Raw genomic sequence first — 19,649 nt, 5'->3', positions numbered from 1 at the left:
CCAAGTGAACAAAGTTACATTAATTAACTAAGCGTAAAAAGATGTAAAAAAAATCGTGGGAAAAATCTTAGGATATTGACTTTCGTCCTCATTGGAAAAAACCCATGGAAAGAACACGCCCACACAAGAAGAGGCCGATATAGATAACTATAGTAAGAGATAACACTTACGAAGCACTCAGCGGCGTCGTCCATGAGACCCAATTGAAACCTCCGCCGATCGCAGAAGGCCCTGGCCAGGGCACTCCTCAGGGCGTCTGGGGCAGGCGCAGCCTCCTGGCTGAACTGTAACTGAGTGAACAGGTCCTGCAAAGAGAGAGAACAACACGCCGACTGTAAAACCTTTCACCGTCACAAGGATGATCGCGTCTACTAGATTATCCTCCATTAATCCTACCCGCTCACCATTGTTCGCCAAAACAAGACCTCGAAGCGATAAACAAATCCGCCTCGGCTCCGTTAATCAAACAATGCCATCCGCCATGAAACGTAAACATGTCGAGTCAATCACGGAAGGAGACGAAAGAATACACCGGTGTATTTTAATCAGATCGACACGAAGACATGTACACAATAACGAAGGGTAACACGCGTTCCGTAAAAAATAATGGAAGGGTTTCAGCGAGTGTCGAAAAGAATACCACCGTGGATGTGCAAAGCAATGAACTCTAAACAATAGAATGACTGCTCATACCCCTTATAATACCAACCGTAGTGAGGCCAAGAAATTGTGCATTTGCATTCCTGAGAAGTATTTCGCGAATTTCGCCTTACTTATTTACATTGTAAAAAACGTAACTTTGAAATCTTTTTCGTCAACTCATTACATTTGGATTGAATTGACGATTGGATTGTAAAATACGGTGCCCCTTAATCAATGGGTTTAGCAAATTGAATTTAATGCATTTTTAAAAGTATAGAATTTGATTAGTAATTAAAAAGAACTTCAAAAGTGGGACCAACTAAATTTATACTTCGTATCACTAATATCATATAATGTTTTTAATAATAGTTTAATAGCTTGTCTTTCTCGGTAAGAATTCATTAATTTTTATCACAATCTAACCCAAATAAAATGTAATAAACAAATCAGCTTAATTTCCAGATTTGCCAGGTGCCAGATTGCTTTCAACTTGTCTTACACAGATATCGTGCACAGCATGAAGCAATAAGCATTCCATTGTTTTGAGTTCAGTGGTTCCAAAGGGTATCGAAAAGAATATCGGGGGTGTGTCAAGATACAAGTGATATATCGTCGGGAGGAACCCTTAGGACTCTCTGAAACGCGACTGACCGTTAAGCTATTTCCTGCCCGAGAAAAGTCGGCGATCGTTTCTTCATTGTTCCTGTTTCCTAGATCGTCAGCCGAATGGAACAATCAAAACAATGATTAAAAATTTTTCATGAATGCATTTCACAAACGTATAATTATCAAGTTCAAGACCGTAGAATTAGACCTTTCAAGGTGTTGACACGGGATCAAAGAATTATTAAAAAAATATTGGTACCATACCTGTGTCATGAAACCAAAAAAAAAATGCAGCATTAAATCTTAACCCATTGGCTCCTGGAGTGATAATAATATCCTAGTTATCTAACTATTATGCCACACCCAAAAACTATGTTTTTAATTTGTTCCTAGAAAAAAATCTGCGATGTGAGAGAATAAGCGTGCGTGTACGATTTTCCTTTTTTATCATCACTTCAATGAGGATAGCCGCTGTCATAGGAGAAATCCTTGTAAAACGAGCGTTTTGAGTGGATGATGTATAAGCAATTGTTTTCTTTCAGAGCAAATATGCGAGCTGCATTATCAAGCGTGTGAATGAGATTTTTCTATTGTATTTTTAAGTATTTTTTAAAGGTTCGAGTTTGGCTAATCGAGTGCTCGTAACCTATGCGGGCCGTGATTTCTTATAGAATCTGCAACGAGGAAAGACGATACGCTGCTAGTACGCTACGGACGTCCACGTCACTAATGAGCCTGTAATTATGTAAATATTTATCCACCTGTAATTATCGAAGCAAATTTTTTAATTAATCAGAATAACTAATCTCGGTTATCACATTCTTAATTAGAGTATTTCACTGTAGAAAACTTATTTAATTTTGCATGCGTGTCAAAATTCTATGAGCCAAGGGGTGTTATGGTATTTTTTTTTAATTTCATGAAACCAATATGATAAAGACAAACTCGTCCATGCTAGTAACAAGCATGTTTTTTTTCTTCATTTTTTATCATGGTGTATTTCGGACATTGCCTTACTTCATCATTCTCTCTATCTTACCCTATAACATGCCTACAAAAGAGTACTGCTTTGGGGAATATATTTTACTCTACTAAAATTACCAATAATTACTTTATTTTATCTCCATAATAAGAAACTATTTCCACTAAGTTTCCCCTAGGTAAAACAAACATTTCCTTTAAAAAATACCTACAATCCTCCATCCCGGACAGGGGGTAATTAAATCCTCCCTCCACCCCCTTACGTAAAACCTAAACGCCGCACAGAAAGAGTTGAGGATTCTGTCGTTTTCCCCCACCATCCAAGGAGCCGGCTTCAAAGAAACCGGCCCCGCGCGACGTCCGCGGGATGCGGCCAAGAAGAGATCCGTGGACGGCGCGCGCGTGCCACGATCCTTCGGAAGACTAATTAGATCGTGCGAGGAGCGGCTGCGCGGGAGGAGGGAAGGGGTGTAGCGGAGTCATACACATCCGCACGTGCGCAATGCATACGACCGACCACCTTTCACCTGCACACCATCCCCTCCGGTTGAAAGTGATGGGGACTTGAACGCATCTCTCAACCCCTCAACAATAGAGAATCGAGTCGATACGGGCCCGCAGCAGAAGATGCACGTTATAAACATGGATATTATAATCATAAAAATCAATATCATGGTTCAGGCCGTCGATTATGACTGTATAAAATTTCAAAGAACCAATCTTAAATAAATAATTTTCAGTGGTTATGATTGAGCTTTTACTTATCAAGTTCGACAGTTGGACGAGCAGTGAACACAATTAGAAATTTGTAAATTAAATTTGAAAATGACACTGTGAAACTATCCATTTTATATTAATTCTATGTACGCCGAATCACTTCTTCTTGTGCTATACATTAAGGTGAATTGAAATTATTATCTAGGAGTTTAAGGCTTCAATTCGGAGAGGTAAATAGCAATCATTCGAGAGCATACTTTGTAAAATTAAACAGTACTACTGTAGAAGAGTCTATACTTGTAAAATTCGACACATTGATGAGCAATGCAATACGCTTGGGGTACCATGCTCATCGCTCAAAGTGGGACAGAGAAAATATCTATAATTTTATATTGAATATATTTTTAAGTTGATACTCACAAGAAGTATAGAACACCTATAATAAATTACATTACACCAGATATTTGATACGAAAGACACGCCATTTTCATGTAATAAATATGATTTGACTTTAATGACATCTGTCATCTTTATAACTTCCAAAATAGCATGGTGATGTGGTCATATTTTTATCTCATCGCGAATTTTACGGTATTAAGAGAATTGATTATTTTTTGCCAAATTTATATACATGTATTACAGTATAAATACAATTTTTTATTCTTTGACAATTACTGCCATAAGACTAAACAGGCATGAGAAAATGGCATACATTACGTTCATCGCTCTTCATTCATATGAAAAATAAAAGGATTAAATGCTCAACCTTCCCTCGACCCTCATTTTGTTTCTAAATCTGGATGTAATCTATGATGGCAATTTTATTTCCTACCAAATGTGAATAGTATTTGGCACTTTAAAGTCGCGAACCCACATCTTAAATCCGCGCTACTGCACCCACCCCTTTTCCCTAACCCATTAGAACGAACATGCACGTAGTGGGTGAGAGAGTGATCGCAGCTGGTCCGTAAGTGATCACGATCGACGGCAAAGGACTAACTCACCTTGAGGGCGCAGAAGATGCACGACTCGGCCATGCACGCGTGTACCGTCAGTTCCCTGAAACTCCTCCTGAAGACGTCCACGTGCCACAGGACCTGCGGGTGAGAAAAAGAATATAAAGTGAGGGATGATGCGATGTACTTGGAAGACTTGCGCTCCCGAATGATTTACTGCCGATGCGCATCGGCAAAGCACTTATACATAGAAAGGCTAATGTGGCCGTGGTGCACGGAACACGTTGCCAGAAGTGGACCCCCGGAGGGTAATCGTCGAGTTTTCACCACAACTGGGATGGGCCCGAGACCGACTGATCATTATTTAATAGCAGACAAATTAATATGAAACTCAATGCATAATAAATAGAATAAAAGATACCGTGACTCAGTACTGGCATTTTAACAAAAGAAATCACCACAACCCCTGAATGTAAAGGCAACCTGAGTGGTAGGAGAAAGAGGGAGCATCACTCAAGCAGTCATTTTTTTTTCGAGACATTAAAATTAATTAATAAAATAAATAAATCGCTTAAAAACTATCCTATCACCAGGTCGTTTTCAAGATAATAAGTAAGATCGTCATAAATATTTGCCTGCATTTAGTTATTTAAATATTCAAAAACACCTAATGCGGCCTTTACATTGAATTGAACAAGTTGGTACAGGGAAAGTAACTCCCCCTCCTACCTTTAATAAGTGACAATATGCTCGTTTGTGGCTCAATCTGGCATAAAAATCACCTTCACCTGCCCTTACCAACCATCGGGCTAAATAGTTGAATCAGTGAGTAACAAAACAGCTTTATTTCTCTAAACTTTATAGTGCAAGTAAAAATTAATAGCCTTCAGTCACCCTAATAAAATTCCTCAATGTGCAAAGAGGCCCAGGGAAAGTAACTGCACCCCCCTCAACCTAAATAAAAGAAAATATACTCATTTGTGGCTTAATCTGGCGGCGCGAACATTACCCTCACCTACCCCTACCAACCATCAGGTTGCAGGTTGAATAACTGAATCAGTGAGTGACGAAATAACTACATTTCTCTAAACGTTATCGTGCTGTGTATCGTAAACGTAATATGTTGGAGTGATTAGTAATTCTATCGCCTCATACGCACTCAACGAACCGCGGCGCATAGGTAACACGGCTGAATAGCCAACGTGAGGATGACATTTGGAGTGGGACTCGCGGCTGGCGACCCCGATCCGAGCAGAAGAGGAGACGCACTGCCTGTCGCTGACATTTAAAATTTGAGCGCGCTTCGATTGCAACTACAAGTGCTATACCACCACCACTCCGCACGGGGCTCTACGATTTTCGTTGCGACAAAAACATCACGCGAATTTCAATCGACTCCTCTCCGATTGGCGGAGTTGAAAGTCTCGCAATTGACCGTCGTATAGGAACGAAGCTCATTGCATGCACGCAACTCCAGAACGAGATAGTGCGATACGCTACACCATAAATCGCACGATAGTAGTTAGAAGCACGACTGATAAGCATATCCAGGGAGTTTTTACGCGTTTAATCTTAATCTTCGTGCACGTAATATCAATAATACCCTCGACCTCATATTTCGATTGGCTTGATCAGTTGAATCATTTTGCCTGATTTAAACACACTAATATGCTACAATCAAACAACTTGCAAACAATTAGTATGGTTATTTTTCGGTACAAAATCAATCCGGTAGCATTTCGAAACCATCGCGAAAATCTTCATAATTTTCGACTTTTCGAGAAAATTAAAGCATATTTCACTAAAAACAGAAACAAAAATGCTTATTCAAATCAAGCCGAGACTTTTAAGCATTAGAAGAATTTTCAACCACAAACCTTACGTATAAGCTGGTTATCACACACGAAAAATTGTTTTTCAGACCACCTTTTTGTTCAATCATTCTACGAGTCGAAACCATCATCAACGACATTGGCCATGCGATTATGATTTAAACTGGTGATGGTTGGTCTCCCCTTCAAACATTCATTCGATGGTGGATGTCATTCATATGCCTGTGTTTAACAAGGATTATCTATATGAATAGTCAATGATTGATCATGGTCATCCCATGATAAATACCTGACAAATACGGACAAATGTCAACGGACGACACTTGACCTCAAAATTCATAGATAATCCGAAAGAATTGACATAACTTGTTTCAGCACTCAATTTTTCATGTTCAGCGTATAAAAATTTGTTAATGCATTTGTTTTAGCCACTAAAATTCCGTGGCAAAAACTTGACTATCGAACTGGCCTACTAATTAATTAGCCCGCCATCGATTTTTATTGCACCGTCGGAATCTCCGCCACCAACTTTCCTTTCCCTTCTTCCACCGTTCTTTCGTCTTCCTGGAAATACGTTTAGGTGCAGCTGCGACCGATTTCGTGATGGAAGGAGATGACTCCTAAGTTTTCCTTTTCCTCTCTCTCGCTGACTCAGACTCGTGTCGAGCCATGACGAACATAATGAGGGCAAAATTCATGTCTGTCGAGACGAATCGATACTCTAGGTCCCCCAAAAAGAAGACTTCAAATTATCTCACTATATGAAATTGATAGAAAAAGGCAGATATCTTGAATGCATAGATGAATATCAACAACATTTCTATCAAATAACGAACTAGCATATCTAGTGCCTTACAAATAAATTAGAAAATCACTGGCTTAAACGAAACTTAATAATTAAGGAATAATGTAATAATGTTTAATACATGAAATATGATGGGAAAACGCCTAAATATCATCCAAATTATTCAGAACTTAATGGAAATGCTTGCCTACGACTAGAAAAAAATATTCATAAACAATGACTACTCGTAGGTGATATAAATAACTCGTACCCTATGCTCAATATTAAAAGGGTGAAGGTAAACATAAAATGGTGACATCTCACCGATTGGCCTTCCGTGATATTTTGTGAATTTCAGACGGCCAATTTCCTCGAAACGACATTTAACAGCCCTTGCGATGAGCCCCGAGTCGGAGCTCGAAACGTCGGCAGAAATGGGATTTTTAACCCGGTGAGAATCCCGATAGAAGTTTACCTATATTATCATAATATTCATTACGTTGGCTAAGACACCAACGAAATTTGCAAAAAAAAATCATCTGACTGCTAAGCAAAAGGAGCGCAAAGAGCGAATTCACTACTGCATGCCTGTTGCCACAGCATTTAGCCATTGCGGCGCGCAAGGCAGAATGAAGACAGGCACGATTACAGTTACGGGAGACTTTCCAGGCGAAGACTTCCGTCACCAGCGACGATGACATGCCTCGTGCCCATCCCATTCCACCTAACGAGCGAATTTCCTCCTCCACGACGAAGCCCAGAGATCAAGCCGGAGATAAAGGCGTAATTTTAGAGTCCCACCCGCCCAGGTAGCGAACATCGACCGCACAACTACTAGATCATTCAACCCAAAGTAGGTACGTATTATCATTAAAATAGACACTATCGTATTCTGTTCAGTAACGATTCCGCAAATGGGTTTGTGATGCCTGAAAATTCCGCAAAGGGAAAATCAGTTGCCTCGCCCGGGTTCGCACCCGAATTCACGCCAGGTGTGCTTATAATAATTTAACTGTTCAATGCGCGTGTAGCTTATCATTAAACATCTGCCCCGAATGCAGGAGATTCAGGTTCGAACCCCGGTAAAGGCAAATTATTTTTCCTCAGTGGAATTTCTCAAAGGAAGTGCACTAAGCGTAAATCTTAAATGTACTCCGCTCTCAAGACCGCGATTATTTCATCAAATAATGGTTTTATTTGATGAAATAATAATTAGTTAATTAAACACGATCAATACGCTCCTAAGAAAGCATAACTATAATAACAATTACGCTGGACAAAAATAAGTAATCTAAAAGAAATAGTCAATAATTTATTTTTACAATTGCTTTCAATAAAAAAACAGTCCTTTATATCTAAAACCTAAACCCTTCTTGGCATTGTAGGGTCTTACACCCTAAACCATCGCAGTTCATGTCACAGCAAAATTAAAATGACGCACTGCTCCCCATCGGCCGGTCGCACTTTGCCTCACTTAGTGACGCGTTATATGTTCGAAACTTAAGAAAAAGAACGAGAGAACTGTAAAAAATGAAGAGCAGTACCTAACTGCTAGACTTGTTGCCTTCGCAATGCTTCTGCGTGTACACATGGTAGCATTTGGAATTAGAGTGACTTCGGCAAAGCAAAAATTGTGAAAATCGTTGAAACGCTTGGAACTTTCCGTCCGGAAAAACTTTAAATGGCTTGAAGTGATTCCGGATATGAGGGCTATCGAAATTGATTTAAAGAGAGAATTTATATGACGACATTGACACCATCGCTTTCAGTGAAACTTGTTTATAAAAAAAATAGCACACATCTTTTACGATTCGTTCAAGGCTAAATTGTCCATTCACGATTCATTCATCTAACAAATACTTGCATCTTCATCTTCTATGTAATAGAATAAAAACAATTTCTAAGCATGACTAAATGCCAATTGCAAAACTTCCTGCGTTATGCTTGCCAATAGCATTATTCCATGCCCCTTACTTGGAATGCAATTTTTATTTTTTGCACATTAAAAATCCTTTCCCTTCCTGCCTTCATTATACTGCAACTTCCTTGAAAAGTAAACCAAACAGATAAAGCAGATGATCGGACACTATGCAATGCTCATCTTAGTCCATCCTCAGATATTTATCCGCCATTCCACAATCGAGAAAGTGATTACGTAAGGTCGCCATACTCCTCATAAAACAGTGTCAACAACTACCCTTAAGAAACTTTTAATACTGAGGGAAAAATTATTCAAGTAGAAAAGCATGCGTCAAGGCAATATAATTGAAAAAGCACCTGCCTATCAATGAAACTTGTCATCCATCAATCTTAAGGAAATAATTATAGTTTATATTACTATAACATTCTAACTCTTACATTTTAAATCGAAACTTGTGGCTTGTACGTGGTGGAAGGGCTCCGTATTAGCAATAAAAGGCACTTTGTTACTGGCACTATATTTTTTAAAATTTTCGTACTTGATACTGGCGTAACAGCCAAAAACGGTCGGATTTTTAAAAAGATATTGTAGAAGTAACAAAGTGTCTTTTATTGCTAATATCTTATATTATAACATACAATATTTAAGGAATGAGAAAACTCGAATACTCATTATGAGGAAATGACATGGTCATGCTTATTTTACCCTAACACAAAATAAGGAGATCTTTCTTAAAATTCTATATTGACTACCTTAACCGACAGAATGCTACTTATTATAATTAACACACTTTAGGCATAGAAAATAGACATTTAACATAAAAATCTTCAATAAAAGGTCAGAGAACTTCATTGTTTATGGGGCCAGTGTTAATTTCAGGGGATAAGCCACAGAGAAAAGCCACCGGATGGCATGGACAATGGCATTAAACGAACGAAATGCGGTATCCGAAAGGCGGAACATTGATACGCTAAATGTGTCCGATCCGTGAAGCAGTGCGTCCATTCTTTTAATAACGGAAGCGGCGACCAGGGAGGAAACGATCTGAGACATACTGCCCGAGGCAAAAAGACCACCTGACCGAACAGCCCATAAAATGTAGCGGTTTTCGCACCAGATACAAAAGAGCGAGACGTAACATGGGATATATGACCACTGGTACCGTGGCCTAGCGACTCTAACTCCTCAATTAGCTCCTCTCATTATCACACTAAAATATGCTAAATTCAATTCAAGTGCATCATTCTTCCAGCTACTCGAAAAATATGATGAATGCACCGCTCCTGAATACAATGACTTACTTCAACTTTTACCGCTCCAACTTTTACTCTACCAAAGGGTATTGCACCGGGTGAAACGTCCACAAGGATATTCATGAAGCTAAGAAATAAACCATTTTTCCGAGGCTAAGGATATTATTATTGAATGATGTCATATAAAGTATCATTTTTAAAACAATATTAATGAAAAGAGTGATGAGGTATTATTTGCATTGAATCACGGTGCCGCAGCGCAACCAATAAGGAAGCATCAGTCGCCATCGATTGTATTTATTACCAACATATTAATGAATTCAAATTTAAGCTACCATCGTAACATGTTCACGGTGCATGGTGTGGATCCTGATCAGCATTTACCCATAGCTCAAATACTTTATTTTATCTTGGTGTGTTATTTAAGGTCAAATTTCCATATTGAAATAGGAATGAATGCTTACCGAATAAACCGGAGTATGTATTTCTTTGGTGAATTTCGTGAAACTATTCCACCATGTATTGTTGAATGAAATTCACTTAAAGGAAATGAAATCATGATATGCTGTGTGATATAGTTTATTGAAACCGGTATAACTCGAGTATTTCGGTACACTCCATGCATATCCCTAGAATTTTAAGATATTGGTATAAGTTTGAGACAAGTAATATGTCAGGAATAAAAGACTAAATATGACTGGTCGAACGGGGCGATACTTCCTCCTTTGATCACCTCCAGTGGCCATAATGAAAAAGGCCTGATCCAAATATAAGCGAAGTGCGCACGTAGGATACTGGATCAAGCCTTCAGACACCACAAAGCAAAAATCCTCCAAGTATTTATAACGATTCGAGTTGAATAACTGAGTGAATGATGAATATAATACATAAAAATGATACCAAAACACCAACAAACGCAGACACAAACAAAAGCTAAAGGTGGACCATTTGGATTGTCTGGTGGTCTAATCTGCCTGGACTCCGAGCTTAACCCATTCTAACCCAGAGCTGCTTCTAGGAGAAATTAAATTTCAAGACTACTCTATTTAAATTTTTCCTGGTGAATATTGCTGACGAATATTTCTCGGGTTTGCATCCAGGTTAAATCTTTTATACAAGCCGACGTTTCGGAAGACGACTTGTCTTCCATCGTCAAGCCTTGAGGTTCGAAGACAAGTCGTCTTCCGAAACGTCGGCTTGTATAAAAGCTTTAACCTGGATGCAAACCCGAGAAATATTCGTTATCAAGACGACTACTTTAAAAATATGAGAATTTTCTACTCTTTCATTATTATCATTGTGGCAGCTACATGTTTCGCCATTAAGCTTTATAGCACCAAAGAAAACTTGGCTTAAATCCCTCCTAAATACAGCGGAAAATGCACATTTTTAATGTTAATTAGCAGCAAAAATTGGTAATAATGGGTAAATCCGTCCCTTTCCTGAGGACCCAAGCTCCCGAGGGACGGACTCAAAACAAAATTGGGAGGGCCCCCACCCAACTGGGCCACGTGTAGTGCAATTTTCATTTTACACTCCTACTATGGGACGGCAGCGGCATGATCAGAGCAAGTGGACCAGACAGGCAGACGCTCTGACCCTCATTCGAGAGAGGGGGAGGAAAGGTAGGGGAAGAAATGGAGAGGGTGCAGCGATGCCTTGTGATTGGCCCACAGGAGCAACATCGCGGGTGTGTGAGTGAGTTTGAATCGTAACCTGTGTCCCACAAGCTGAGCGACCTGCCGGTGCGTCCCAATTCCCCGTCTGCCGTTTTGTCGCGCGAGTTCCTCACAACATTTGCCGAAAAGCACACGTGCCCGCGATCTCAAATCCGAAAAGCGAAGCCGCCGATAAAAGGTTCACTCGACTGGTAAAAACCTCAGGACAGACGTTTGCCGCCCGCTTTCTTTGCACGATTCAATGCAAACTCAACCGTGATAATCGAACATCTTCCATTTTCACGATTTGCGGCACGCAAGAAGGACATGCAAATGAAAGAATCTACCACCGCACGGAATGCGATAGTCCACTTTTTATAATAATAATTCAATGAGACGACCGGTTTCATCAAACTAAATGATATAACGTATCATGATTTCATTTCATTAAATTGAATTTCATTCACCAATAGATGAGGGATCAGTTTCACCATATCCACCAGAGAACTTTAAGAAACAAATATGAAAAATTATTCCATTAACAATGTTTAATACGTATACTATCCTATATATGTAATCCCTAAATGTTAAGTTTATTGTCCTAGTAATTTAAAAGTTGTTATTATTTTAAGTTTAATATAGGTTTTCTCTAAGGAGAACTGAAATTTCATATAGCCAATCGCATCTACGAGTTTAACAACGCCTCCGACAAACAAACAAGTTTGAATGCAGTCAACACTTGATATATTTTTAGTATTTATAAAATGGCAGGCTAAAGGAATTCCATTTTCCTTCTTTCCTTTTAGTTTGTTTACACTAAACTTTCATCGGTAACTAGTACTGTCCAGTAGCTACAAATCCAAGGTTACAGCAAAATAGGGATGTAAAATACAAGGTTAGAAAGCTTTCACAGATTTGCAACGGTTATTTCCCACTCATGAGTGCACAAACACGACTTCGAAAGCGACTAAAATCGAACATCAGGAAATTTGCTCGTGCACCTCCTCTATGAAAGTCGTGCGCAAGAAAATCTGCGCGGACAGTTTTCGTTTTCAGCGTCGATATGATTTTCTTCGAAGCATAGGCAGTTCTTTTCTTAGCACACAGCTCTAAAGAGACGTGAGATATCGACAAGGCGCTGCAACAACATGAAGAGGAACCGAAGTACAACGCGTTTCTTGACCAGATCCATCATCCGTTCATATCCGTTTGAAGCTGTAAGTAATTTCTTTAGTTCGTGTTTCGTTAAACGCCGCGTTACAAGGTATTTCCGACGGATGGGATGTTCAATTGAAGACTCTAGAAGACAAGAGGTATTGGTGCAATGTTTATAATTTTATAGTTAAGTGCAGATAATGGTTGGCGTTACACAATATTGTCGTAAAAATGTGATACAATCATTGAATCTATATCATACGGCACTATCACTGGCGATTAAGATAACACTGACAAAAGAAATTACTCACAGCTTCCAACGGATTTTTCACCAAACATTATGATCTAAGGCAGCACTTCAAATAATTTTAAGAATATTGGTGATTACCAAACAAAAATGATTCCAAAAATCAAAAGTGAATATTCTAATTGGATTATTTAGCTTTGTATAAGAGTATACATAAAGCTAAATTCGGCTTAGAGCTCTGGTCAGCAGTGATATGATAATTCCTTCAAAGGTTGACACAACTTTTCCTGAATCACCACCAAACAACGACCTAGACGAGAGAAAGCTTTGGTGACTTAAAACTTTGTGTTTCGACGCAGGTATGTGCAAAGAACTATGGTGGCTCAAAATTGCCATCTATTGGATGAGGATTCCCCGTTTCTGCTATAAATGATTTTTATTTAAGAAAAACCGCAACAGGTTTTTGCTTTTTTTTCATTCAAATTTTACGATTTTTTTTCGTTTTCTTCACAGAAGCAGCCCCACATGAGATATTTTACTGAAACGAATATTAGCTTTTCGGGTCCCGGCCTAAACTAATACGTAATCTTGACAATTAAAACGAAGAGCGCTAACTCCGATTGCTATAGTAGTAGCTCCAGCTCGAATAGCGCTAAGCAGTAAGTAAGAGGATTCCTCTAGATCCTCTGCTTTTCCTTTGATTCCTCTCAACCACAACTATCATAAATTTCGGCAAAAAGTATAAACTAACATGCGAAAATTACAACCCAAACCTCGGCAGCACCCGGTGAATGAAAACGGTCGAAATCTTTGGTTCGACAGACTGGATGGAGTGCAATTCAGTCGGAACGAGACGCTGCACCAATTTCTCTCCAATCGCCCCGAATCCACGAGATAAGAAAATTCGTGATGTTGGGGAGGGACTCAAGAGAGCCTATGTGACTAAGCTCCAAGCTGAGTGAGGAACAAGACGTTCGTGGTAGAAAATGGCTCGCGTAAAAAAGGTGTGACGTAACTCCCCTTTAAATCCTCAATCCTTTCGTCACTTTCCCTCCTCTTACTCAGCCTCGCAGCGATCCGGCAAAACCAATCGACGGCGTAAAACCACAACAACGTTTCCGGCTGAGAATACATCGACTTCTTTCCTACGCTACCAATCTCCTCTTTTTTTCAGGGCTCATAGAACTGTAGCAACACTCGTGAGTTGCACCGGGCCTGTTCGATGAGTCAATTTTCCATCGAGTTGCGATAGTTAAAATCGATCTATGGGCTCCGTTGTCGGTGATCGACATTCAATATTTTATTTCAATGTTTAAGCAAACAACCTTCCAATGTTCCAATTACAAACTTTTACTCGAGTCGTTAATCGAAGAAATTTGCAAGCTGTTTATTTCAACACGAAAAATCCCACTCCATCACGCTTGGTTCTCCTGAATTTATATATTTCAATGGTCCATGATCTACCGGATGTCGCTGGCCACTCGATTTTCAATGGGCATCTGACTGTTGATGCCTACTATGGTCTCAATCTATCAACAACGACATTCGGTATTCCTCGAAATTTGGCATTCGACAAATGACTATCGAGACACAAAGACAATTAAAGAGCATTTATTACTGAGCGACCATCGAAAACTGAATATAATCGAAAATCAAAGGCCACTAAAAATTAAATATCATCGGACATTTGGACCAAAGACAAGAAAATGACATTAAATAGAGCAATTATCGACAATCGAAAACCACACATTTATATTTAATAACTATGGAAAAATATTTGGACACCGATTCTTTCATTGATTATGAGGAATCAGTTGACCATTGGAAAATTGGTTGACCATCGTCCTTTGAATAAAAGCCATTGGTATGCACCATAGTTTTTATGCACCAGACGAACCATAGTTTTTGCCAATGCATTGTCGATAGCAAAATAAAAATTTGAATAAAAGCAAACCTTTGACAGAAATCAATTTTTATACATTGGAAATCGATTAGTACGAAGTCGAACCATAGTTATTACTATTGCATAGTCGATTATAAAACCAAAACCTTTGAATAAAAGCAACCAGTACGCAATCGAAACGGATTAGTACGTAGTGGAACCATGGTTTTACAATTGCATAGTCACTTGCAAAATAAAACTTTTGAATAAAAGCAATTGGTATGCAATCGAAATCGATTATTATGTTGCGGAACCATGGTTTTCACCATCGCATAGCCGATGGCAAAAAACCATGGCGACGGCTGCGCTGCGTGACAGAACCCTGAGGAAAATTGCGAATCAACAGCGGGAACAGTAAATAGAGGAGGAGGTTTATTGAAGCATAAAGCACAACATAAAAGCTACCCACTTGGTCCCTATTCTCCCTCTGCCTTGCACCCATGGGGAAACTTCTTCCCCGCCTCGTTGTGCAGCGCGTTGCGAAACAATGGAACGGCGCCAAGACTTTTTTTCTGGCGAGCTCGCCATACGTACACACACATAGGTAGATGCACACATCTGCAGCATTTCCCCGGTAGCTTTTCAATCACTCGCCGCCCTCCCGTCCCTGGGAATCGGACGTCGTGATGGATCGAAGGTGCATGAGAAAGTCCCAAGTGCAACAAGGACAACTCAATCACAGGGCGATCACGTGGTAATACGGGAGCTGCTGCTGCTGCATATCACGGCGAAGGATGGTTACCGAGCGACTCAGCTGAACGAAACAGCAGCTGCACACTTCGATAACAATTTCGACGCATGGTGGGCTACGTAAGTCGATTAGTACGTTGTCGAACCATAGTTTTTACCATTGCATTGTCGATTGCAAAATAAAAAAATTGAATAAAAGCAAACCTTTGAGTAAAAGCAATTGGTATACATTCGAAATCGATTAGTACGAAGTCGAACTATAGTTATTACTATTGCATAGTCAATTATAAAACCAAAACCTTTAAATAAAAGCAATCAGTACGCAATCGAAATGGATTAGTACGTAACCTTTGAATAATAGCAAACCTTTGATTAAAAGCAATTGATATATATTCGAAATCGAATAGTACGAAGTCGTACCATAGTCATTACCATTCCATAGTTATTATAAAATCAAAACCTTTGAATAAAAGAAATTGGTATGCACTCGAAATCGATTAGTATGTAGCATACTCAATTCATAAATAAATAGCTGGTATGAATAAAATCAATTAAAAAACGAAAATATATACTCTGAAAATATTAGGATGATAAAAAAGTTGTAAACAAGTGATAAGTCACGAAGCAATGTAAAAATAAGACCATTGAGTGTTTATGATGCCTCCTAATACTTGAAAATAAACCATTCAGAGATTTATATCATACATGCTTAATTTGTTCGTTTCGCCATGACCCGAAATTAAGACAAACTTGGCTCACACACGTTGAATGTTCAATTGAGTGGTTGAAATTTTAAACCTCCGAACGCCAGGAGTTTAAAAAAAACGCAACCCATAGCATCATAAACAAGTCCGTGAAGAGTTTCCTGAAAGAATTAGCTGAAATTTATTTCTCAACGGAATGGATAAGAATAATTTACATCTACGCTGGGGATAAAATGATTCACAATTATTGCTTCCGTTTCATCATTATAGCATGTAACATAGCATATAACATGTTTTTGTCATTAATGTAAACAACACGAAGATTGGTAAGACATACCTGCCCACTCCGCTCTCCTAACCTTTTTATATTCATGTATTTACTGAAAATAACCCACTCAGAAGTTTAAATCCCACACGTTAAAATACTTCGCTTCCGCAAAATCCGAATAAAAACAATCTTGGGTCTCCCCATACACGTTGAATGATCGATTGACCAAACGTCCGGAGGTTTTTGAAAAAAAATACACAACCCATAGCAACACAAACGAGTACCTATGTAAAGAGTTTCCTCGAAGAACTAGCTGAAATATATTTCTCACCGGGATGGATAGGAATAAGTTCCATCGGCGTGGTAGATAAAACGGCTTACAACTCTTGCTTCTGTATAAAATCGTTTCAGGCTTGATTTTGTGAAAGTTCGATGTATCCATGTTAAAAGGACACAGATGGTAATTTCCACACTATTAGTCCAAAAAAGAAGTCAAGGAAAATGATACAATGTGTGGAAACCATGGTCGGTTGTTGAGTTTTGAATAAAAAGTGTGAATCTTGTGTTCTTTTATCATGGATCTTGCTTCTGTTTTTGTCATCATCACTATTAGACAACAACACTAACTGTAAGATTGGTAGGACATAGCTGCCCACTCGTTTCTCCTAAATTCTAATCCTTTGATATTCACGAATTTACTGAATATAACCCTTTGATATTCACGAATTTACTGAATTTAACCCACTCAAAAAGTTTAAATCCAACATGCTTAAATGGTTCGCTTCGGCAAGATCCGGATATAAACAAACTTGCGTCTCCCTGTATACGTAAAATGACCGATTGACCAAACGTCCGGAGGTTTTTGAGAAAAAAATACGCAACCCATAGCAACACAAACGAGTCCGTAAGGAGTTTCATTAAAGAATGCAGAGTACGAGCGAGGAGTGTCCACGTCAGCGGTGGGTCTCCCTCGGGCAAGAGATAACGGTCGACCGACGTCCTCCTTCCAGTCTTTGGGGAGAGGGGAGCGGCAAGAGGACCCCTCCAGCGGCCATCGACGTCCACCGCAAGAAGGAGCCTCCGGGGCAGCCGAGGAGGGGAGGCAATGATGAAGTGGAACTACCGATATTAAAGGGAAAAAATGCAGAAGAGGGTGAAGAAATCCCACTTCCACTATCCGGCCACTCCTTCCGCAGAGGCAGGCTCAGGAGAGGCAGAGTTTATCATCACATTCGGCTCGATTATGATTGCGTAAGAAGTTAAATGCTAGCAAATATAACTCTTCATTGAGGGGAAGGGATGTTAAACGCCGTGTTGGAGGGAATAATGTTATACAAGCTGGTTAAGGGAAGAAAAATAATAGTAATAACAGACCAAATGATTGGAAATAGGTCTCATTGCGAATTGTAAAGGAAAATTCAATTTGGGATGGGAAACAGGCGCAGTGAGCAAGTAGCAGATATTCCTGTTATAATTTATCACTTCCTAAATCAGTGTTGCTATTTGCCGTTCCCCCTAGTTATCGAAATACTTTCTCAAAACCAAGAAAAATCTTCCTTGTTACTTCATACTTTATTTTTCGCAGTGCCTCGACAATACATCTTATTACAACAATGTTATCGCAACACTCTCCTCGATGCGTCGGCCATATTGGCAAATTACGTCAGCGCCATCGGAGGTTAGAATTTCTAATAATTCGTGTTAGCTTATCTGAATACATTATAATATTAACAATAAATAAACGAGGATTTTTTTCAATTATTTTGATCCACGTAGTACCGTGGGATGCAACTCAAAATATGGAGAAAAAAAAATATCCCTCCACTCCGTTTTCTTTTCTTAGGCCACTCCTTCCAAACGGCAGCGTCAGACATAATGACGGCATTCGGAAGGCAAGGAGGCATTCCGAGCCGTGCACCTCTTCCGCCCTACCAATGGCGATTAAGCCACACGCATTGCAAGCGTCGATCCTCGTGGACACGTGCGTGATTCCATAGGAACGCCACCGGGGAGCGATGGAGAGAAATAACTCCCTACGGCGATCGTGTGGGAATTTCGTCAGCACACCACACACTCAAACACCTTCTCCTACTCTAACCAATCGTATGTTATAGTAGGAGGATTCTGTAGTAGGCCGTCAGATGCGCCGTCACTCACCGTGCACTTGAATGGGGTGAATAAAGTCGCCAGTCGCGATGCTGACGTTGGAGCGATCCGAATTTCACGGGTAAATGCACAATTACTGAGAAAATGAACTGAATAAATATAATTAGGGCTATCGAACGAAATTTAACCTCGATATTTTGATATCTATCGGATTTATCATTTTTTTAATCAATTTCTAATGAGCGAAAAAATATTCAACTGCATTAACTGGCAAAAATGGATCGCTTTGCGTTCATTGACCTGGTGCGGACATTTTAAAAATACTATCGGTTTTGCCTTTTGCTGAGTGCCCACTGACCTAAAATACCTCTTGAAAAGTAATGGATAATTCAAGATGTTTTTGCTGAAAGCCTAGAAAATCCTACCATTTGTAAAGCTAATTCTACACTCTATGCTATAAATTACAATGGACCCACAGAATTCACATTATCCTCTTCCACATTTTGAAACAAATTCCGCGCTATTCTTCTAAATATTACCTTTAACATGTACATTTCTATCAATTCAATTGTTGTGATCAATGAGAGAAGTATTTAAGCCTTAAGAATTTCAACAACTTCACGTGTAATGGTCACTTTCTTATACTACATGCATAACAATGAAAATGAATGGAATACGTGAAAATCCAGACTTCATGTAAGTTAATTTTCTCGAAATTCCGATGCACTTAAATAAGTTTGACGCGGCTGAATTAGGACCTGGAGGTAGTTCCCAAGACGAAACAAGTTTATAATTACCGCCTCACATATTTCTCCAGAGGAAGACTATAGTATTTCCCAGGTGACTCTTCCGAATAGATAGAACGCCGTTCGACGATGAAGCAACCGGAGAATGATTAAAACCAAAGTCAAAAACATGCATTAAAAGTCTACGGGGCAGATAAATTCCTTAGCGGTGCAGTTTTTTCTCTCCCACTTAACATGCCTCGCCCCATTAGCGCCACTGGAGAAGACCAAATGATTTATGTGATCGCGCAGCTTATTAAACTTCGTTATTTTTCTCTCGCGAAGAAGAACAGCTTCCCAATCAAGCAACGGAACTAAAAAATCAACGAGCGTGCAATCCTTCCAGGGTGTGAGGATGCATCCGAATGCACTGACTTCCCTCCCAACGTTCGGGTGTTAAGG

General features: G+C 39.4%; 1 protein-coding gene across 1 annotated transcript in view; it reads right to left on the bottom strand.

The window, feature by feature from the left end:
- The window catches only part of LOC124160857, a 138,096-nt gene that overhangs the window by 17,767 nt on the left and 100,680 nt on the right, over positions 1 to 19,649 (bottom strand). Inside the window, exons 3-4 of the mRNA XM_046536958.1 lie at positions 3,951 to 4,043; positions 171 to 305 (exon numbers count right to left, since the gene is read on the bottom strand). Coding sequence (XP_046392914.1) covers positions 171 to 305; positions 3,951 to 4,043 — 228 coding nt within the window. The remainder of the gene's footprint in view (positions 1 to 170; positions 306 to 3,950; positions 4,044 to 19,649) is intronic.

This window comes from Ischnura elegans, chromosome 6 (genome assembly GCF_921293095.1).
Source record: "Ischnura elegans chromosome 6, ioIscEleg1.1, whole genome shotgun sequence".
NCBI classification, from domain to species: Eukaryota; Metazoa; Arthropoda; class Insecta; order Odonata; family Coenagrionidae; genus Ischnura; species Ischnura elegans.
The sequence above is the reverse complement of the archived record's forward strand: the minus strand, read 5'-3'. Positions and strand labels throughout refer to the sequence as shown.